The following is a 7393-nucleotide window of genomic DNA, read 5'->3' as shown; positions in this document are numbered from 1 at the left end:
CAGGTGCACACAACACACAACACACACACACACACACACACACACACACACACACCACACACACACACACACACACACACACACACACACACACAACCACACACCACACACTCACTCACTCACTCACTCACTCACTCAACCCCCTGCTATCAGGCTTCACCCCACTGTGTTTGGATAACAGTCATTCAGAAAACACGTATGTCTGGGACAGATGGGCTTGTGTTCTGACAGGCTTTCTTGCTGAGCATCAATGTTCCCCCACCTGTCCAGAACAACAGAGAGGCGGGAAGTGAATCATCTTAAAACACACTCCAGAGAGAGAGAGAGAGAGCGAGAATGGGGAGCGAGAGCGTGAAGGAGGGATTGAGGGAGGGAGGGAGGGAGGTAAAGGAGAGAACGCAAGGAGAGAGGAGAGAGAGAGGGAGGAGGGAGGAGAGAGAGAGAGAGGGAGGAGAGGAGAGAGAGAGAGAGAGAGAGACTTGTCCATGTTCCATGGAAGTCCATGAATATTGAGAGAGAGCAAAAGGACAAGCCTCCTGGGATGTTATGCATCAGAGAGAGGAAGAGGACCAAGCCTCCTGGGATGTTATGCATCAGAGAGGGGAAGAGGACCAAGCCTCCTGGGATGTTATGCATCAGAGAGAGGAAGAGACAAGCCTCCTGGGATGTTATGCATCAGAGAGAGGAAGAGGACCAAGCCTCCTGGGATGTTATGCATCAGAGAGAGGAAGAGGACCAAGCCTCCTGGGATGTTATGCATCAGAGAGAGGAAGAGGACAAGCCTCCTGGATGTTATGCATCAGAGAGAGGAAGAGGACCAAGCCTCCTGGTGTTTATGCATCAGAGAGAGGAAGAGGACAAGCCTCCTGGGTGTATGCATCAGAGAGAGGAAGAGGACCAAGCCTCCTGGGATGTTATGCATCAGAGAGAGGAAGAGGACCAAGCCTCCTGGGATGTTATGCATCAGAGAGAGGAAGAGGACCAAGCCTCCTGGGATGTTATGCATCAGAGAGAGGAAGAGGACCAAGCCTCCTGGGATGTTATGCATCAGAGAGAGAAAGAGGACCAAGCCTACTGGGATGTTATGCATCAGAGAGAGGAAGAGGACCAAGCCTACTGGATGTTATGCATCAGAGAGAGAAGAGGACCAAGCCTACTGGGATGTTATGCATCAGAGAGAGGAAGAGGCCAAGCCTACTGGGATGTTATGCATCAGAGAGAGGAAGAGGACCAAGCCTACTGGGATGTTATGCTCAGAGAGAGGAAGAGGACCAAGCCTACTGGGATGTTATGCTCAGAGAGAGGAAGAGGACCAAGCCTACTGGATGTTATGCATCAGAGAGGGAAGAGGACCAAGCCTCCTAGGATGTTATGCATCAGAGAGAGGAAGAGGCTTTGAAGGCAAATGTCATCGCTAGCTCCCTAGTGACATTAGTTGCTAATGTCATTTGAGCGCCAGGGCCCCTCTCTCCCTCTGCCCCTCTCCCTCCTCTCTCCCTCTCCCCCCTGGCCCAGCGCGGCTTGGCTCAGTATGGCTCAGTGCTCACTGATTACCATGTGCCCATGGGGTATGTTCTACACTGCCTGCTCATCATGCAGTGTACATGAGGAGTGGAGCGATAATCCAGCTTTAGCTTGAATTACCTCTGGAGCCAAACAAACATTATCAGGGATTTCTGCCTGCTGCCCTCTGGAAACTAATGCCCAGGAAACATTCAGAGTGGAATATTTGGATGAAAATTGTTGATATTTAGCAAGGATATAACAGCCCTGTTGGCTAACAAGTTGAATCAGCAATACAAAATTGGGTTTAATTATTTATTTACTAAATACCTAACTAATCACACAGAATTACATATACACAGAATGAATCATACCTTGATTACAAATTACGTCATAAAGGAAAATGTCCATAGCGGGCGGAACAGATATGACAGCTGGTTACACAAAAGAAAAGGGGCTGGGTTTGAGTGAAAGAGCGGGAAGATTGAGGAACAAAGGGCGAAGCTGTGCTTTCATAAATACAGTATCTTATGCATTCTAAATTACCGCCCATTTGGAAAAGGAAAATGCAACAAATATTTACTCTGAGCTGCGCTTCGGTAGGTTGGTGGTAGATGGAAGGCCGTGTTGCCCAACCTTTGTCCTTTGAAGAATGTCTCTGCTGGTAAATTGGATACGTTGTAGTAACGTCGTTGTGTGGTAGACGGGATACTCTGTTCTTTCCTAATTTACGCTTGCAGCTGCTGTTGCTAACTCAACGTCTAGGAGGTATCACTTCTGTAGTGATGAAGAGTTCAAAGTTCATACCATTCGCAACCAAAGCTCACGCTGATGTTGGCTTAGTTCTGTAGTTGACAGGTTAGTCCTTTTAACGTATGGACCGTCGTCCTCACATCCTCGGAACWGGAGGTTACATTTTCYTCAAGGGCTTATATAGTGGAGGGAGAAAAGGGGTGTGTTTCATAATTTACAACCTATGTCTCTTCACGTGGGCGGGCCACTGAGTCGGGCCTAATTCACTCATGAAAACCCAATTCTCACATTTTAGYAGCTAAAATCACATTTCATCCCATCACGAATAAMTTCATATTCAAATATTTAAATTGAACAACAATTCCATGTGAATCCGATAACTCTGATGTGTAGACTTTCCACTGTAGAGTTTATGTCATTCTATCATTGTTGAGAATGTCTCAGATGACAACCGAACTGACATCATATTCATTAAGTACCKCCGCATATGTTCAATTGGTCGGATTACCAGAATATAGTTCATTTCCCCCCACCTTCTGATGTTCCCAGAATCTCTATGTTAACCAAGGGGTTTTCTAATGTCACATCAGTAGGGTAGAGAGAGGAAAAAGGGGGGAAGAGGTATTTATGACTGTCATAAACCTACCCCCAGGCCAACGTCATGACAAGTGTAACACCAAGAGTCTACTAACAGACCGTGTTGATACGTATTATTCTTAAAATTATCAATGGTGACTCATTGACCAATGTAAGCCTCTGTTTTTGCTTCAATACAGCGACAAAAAACATCAGGAGTGACTGCGTTCATATACAGTATCTACTGTTTCTACCTGTGAATGTTATTTATTTGAAGCTGCTCATTGAATCAATTATCATTATTCGAAGCTGCTCTGAGATACATTATAACGATGGATATGAATTGACATATTCAATATGAATTGCCCTATTGATACAGTGAATATGAAGGTGATTGATTATTTGATTGATTCTAACCTCTGACCTCTGACCCCGGCAGGCTCCCTTGCCGTCTCTGTCACTGATATGACTGCTCCGGTGGTGGGGTCGTCTGGAGGAGTCTACGCCCTGGTCTCAGCACACCTGGCCAACGTCGTCATGGTAAGGATGTGTGTGTGTGTGTGTGTGCGCGGGCGCGCCTGTGTCAGAGCAGCCCTTTTGTCGTGAGATGACTATCATGCTCAGACATACATCATGTGGCATCAAAGCAGGGCATTTTGGGGCCCAGCAYGTGCTCTGTCAGTCTATGGATTCCATTCATTCCTGCCTTTCAGCTTTACCATTAACAAAGAGTGGAAGGGTGTGTCGACTATCTAGTGTTGAAAGTGTGTGTGTGTGTGTGTTGCACGTGAGTGTGTGTGCACTGCATAGTGTTAAAGAGTGTAATTAGATAATTGTCATATAACTTGATTTTCTCCCATTCTGAGGCTGCATGTAAATTCACCTTTGACCTTAGCTGTGCTCTGATTGGTTCAATCCATGCATACTACCCTACAAGGTTATAACCTTAGAAGCAGGGGCCATAAGGCCATACTGCTGTCTATATAATTGGATGGTTCCTGTCATCGAATATTTACACCAGTGGGCCCTTTACAATATTCGGTGGTGCTTCCTCCTCTCAGACAAATGTCCTACAACAGCAAGAAAAGGGAGAAGGTCAAGGGTCATCACATGATGTCTTTATTGGCTCTGAAAGCTATCATGGAWGGGGAAAGATATGTTATTGTTGTAATCTATGTGTCACTCTGAATGTTGACAGTTCTGTAAGTCGCTTTGGATATAGTAAGTGTCTGTTACATTACTATCTTATGTAGGAAATGAAAGATGCTTAGTGTCATGGATTGTAGTATCATTATTAATAGGGCCAGGAGTTTTTCCTGGTCAGGTAACATGGTCAGGGACAAACCCAGGTCCATGTTATCTAACATGGGAAAACTCCTGGCCTGAATCATAAACCCTTTATCTTGCACTCTCTCTCACTCCTTTTCTCATCAACTCACTCTGCTCCTCTCTCCCCAGAACTGGTCGGGTATGAAATGTCAGTTTAAGCTGTTTCGGATGGCCATGGCTCTGGTCTGCAGTAAGTTTTTCTAAACTCTGAAGTTTCTCTATATTAACATCCTATCTGAGATACCCCAGTCAGTCCCTACACCACTGTGTGACTAGCCACAGCCTGCAGGTAACCAAAACCAACACGCGGTTCATTTGGATCATTAAAAAACAAAGTCGCTAGAGGGAACTCCGGTCTTGCGTACTGTTACAACAACCTTGCTCTTGACCTAGTTAATACCGTGGTGGATGTAGGTTTGGAGACAGGAAGGGCCCTGTGGCTAGCAATAGAAGCTTAGAAAGAACATACCCACTCGTAAGATTAATGTGAGCAACAAGGACGGGTTTGTTGTGGTKTTAACCTTTATAGTACATAACCAACTTCTTATTTTTCACTTTAGTATAAGCATACACTTACAATTTGGCAAGTTACCATGATTTGTAAGAGATAAACATAGCAGTATTTACAATGAAATAAAAAATAAAAATAACAATATCACTTGTTCACTATGGAAACAGGACTATTACCAGCATTATGGTAACACTTCTCTCTCCACCCCCGTCAGTGAGTGTGGAGTTTGGCCGTGCCGTGTGGCTGCGGTTCTACCCGCCGGCCTTCCCGCCCTGCCCCAACCCCAGCTTTGTGGCCCACCTGGGGGGTGTGATGGTGGGGCTCACCCTGGGGGTTGTAGTCCTCCAGAACTACGAGCAGCGTCTCCAAGAGCAGTCTCTATTCTGGATCTTCTTCTCTGTCTACTTACTCTTTGTCCTCTGTGCTGTCTTCTGGAACGGTCTTCGGCCTAGCGTGGACGTCCGGCTCCCCCCACGCTGTGAGCTCCAAGGTGGCTACATGAGCTGCACCCCCCCCCAGCCCCTCAGGCCTCCGAACAAGGATTGGTCTCAATAGTGCAGGGCTGCATGCTAAGCCAGTTGGGCTTTTCAAGAGAAAACTGAGAGGGCCAACTACGTACTCAGATCCAATGGAACATAATCTATCAGGCCCAAGACTTCAGAATTTGTATCTTCATTTAGATACTGTATGGAACAGAGTAATGGCGGGCATCTCCTCTTAAACCCAATGGTGCTATAACTGTAAGAAAGAGGTTAATATGACAGCTAGCTTTCAATAAAGGACAATTTCATAGGGTTGGAGATTGTGATGATACACAGTCTTTCATCTGTATTACTATAGTACTGTTATCTGAAATGAAGCTATGAAATGTTCCACTGTTGACATGTTACACTGTAGCTGAGTATCTGATGTGACATGGGTTTGTCCAACTTCCTGATTTTTGTCTGGTTACCTGATGTTTATATCATTCAACGATGCTACATGTACATTGTGGCCTTTCACATATGTCTGGCAGGTCAAATGGCTAAGCAGAATGAGATGGGTACTCAACTAGATATTGCAGGGTGAATGGCTTACGTTTTTGTTTGTTGCCTTTGGTGTTGTCTTGCTAAGTCTAACTGTGTCAAGCACTCTGGTCACCTCAAAGCAGTATGTGTGGTGCGCGTGTGGTGTGTGAGAGAGAGAGAGTTCTCACCTAACAGTAGGCTTGCACGTATGGAGAGACAGTCGAGAGGAACAGTACTGATTGATTGGAAGGAGTGGAAGTGAGATGCAGTAAAGACTATGGAGGGTGGCCAGTATTTGGAGGAGTGACGTATTGGAGGAGTGGACAGTATTGGAGGAGTGGACAGTATTGGAGGAGTGGACAGTATTGGAGGAGTGGACAGTATTGGAGGAGTGGACAGTATTGGAGGAGAGGACAGTATCATCCGGGTTACACTGACTTACATTATTTTGTTATGTGCAAATGGAAATGGAAGTTGAAACGAAGATATATGTGATGTTCAAACCCTCTGTGTTCCTGACCGTTGCCAAAACCATCCCTCAACCAATAGCATACAAAAGACAGAGCACTACAGAGAACATGTACTGTTTTATTAATAGGGGAATATGTTGCCTTTTGGGATGAGTACTGGTTGAGTTGAACGTCAGCATTCTCCCTCTAGCACAGACTTATTGATAGGTATTCAATATTTACAGACTGTGGAAATGGTGCTACATGTAAATAGGTCCCTCTCTCCAGAGTTAGCCTTCAGTTAGGTCCCTCTCTCCAGAGTTAGCCTTCAGTTAGTACTGTACTGTTGATGCCCTTATTAAAAGAGAACGCTAAGCCATGTTGTATTGGATGCTGTGTTTGCTTCATCAGGAGAACACGTCGCATCTCAACCAACCAAGGCTCAGATTAGCCTGGTCCCAGATCTGTTTGTGCTCTTACCAACTCCATTGCTGTCATTGTCAAGCCACAGATGTTTGGCATGACAATGAGTGACATGGAGTTGACATGGTACCAGGAACAGACGGGCACCCAAGTCTAGCTCAAGAGTGTACTTTAACTTAACCTCACGTTATGCCGCTTCACAGAAAAATAAATAATAAGAAAGACTGTAAGTATTAACAAATTAATATGTTAACATACAATAGCTGGTTGTTGATTCTTGAATTGGTCTACATTGTGATGTGTAAAATATCCTGTCTATTTAACATTTGTTGATTGTATATAATAAGGTTTATGATACGGAACATGGTGGTAACTGACAATATTTTAACATGTGCATATTTTGTAGATTTGATATGTAAATACTGTACTGGAATACATTAAACTGTTTTTATAATATAGAAACGTATTCTGACCTCTTGGTGTTATTTATGATTCAACCTGCACAAGTGTTTTGAAAGACCATTTTCATTCAATGCCTTTTGTTTTACTCCCCCCCCCCCGCACACACACACATACATACAATAACCCTATTGCACAACTACCCCAGCCAGACAGTTTTTTAGCAACACATTTTAACTGAGATGACTGTTCAGCAAACGATAGAGTCAGTTTTTTGTTAAATGCCCCCTTTTGTTAAAATATTTTTGGAATACTCTAAAACTGTGAAAATAATGTAAAGGCAATAGGAAACATATAAAAAGTCATCAAAAGCTCATAGATCTACAAGCAGGTCCGGTTAAGCCTTGTGAGGTCATACACCAATAAATGAGTGAAGTACTTTA

General features: G+C 44.3%; 1 protein-coding gene and 1 long non-coding RNA gene across 2 annotated transcripts in view; both read left to right on the top strand.

The window, feature by feature from the left end:
- The window catches only part of rhbdl3 (rhomboid, veinlet-like 3 (Drosophila)), a 70812-nt gene extending 65585 nt beyond the window's left edge, over nt 1–5227 (top strand). Inside the window, 3 exon segments of the mRNA XM_023997115.3 lie at nt 3272–3372; nt 4291–4351; nt 4887–5227. Of these exon segments, the coding sequence (XP_023852883.1) occupies nt 3272–3372; nt 4291–4351; nt 4887–5227 (503 nt within the window).
- Nucleotides 5228–5993: 766 nt separating this feature from the next.
- LOC111963991 (uncharacterized) lies at nt 5994–7017 on the top strand. Its single transcript, XR_011481836.1, has 2 exons — nt 5994–6433; nt 6465–7017. It is a non-coding gene; the product is annotated as an uncharacterized lncRNA (long non-coding RNA).
- Nucleotides 7018–7393: the final 376 nt, after the last annotated feature.

Source organism: Salvelinus sp. IW2-2015, linkage group LG1 (assembly GCF_002910315.2).
Source record: "Salvelinus sp. IW2-2015 linkage group LG1, ASM291031v2, whole genome shotgun sequence".
Taxonomy (NCBI): domain Eukaryota; kingdom Metazoa; phylum Chordata; class Actinopteri; order Salmoniformes; family Salmonidae; genus Salvelinus; species Salvelinus sp. IW2-2015.
This window is presented reverse-complemented; position numbering and strand designations above follow the sequence as displayed.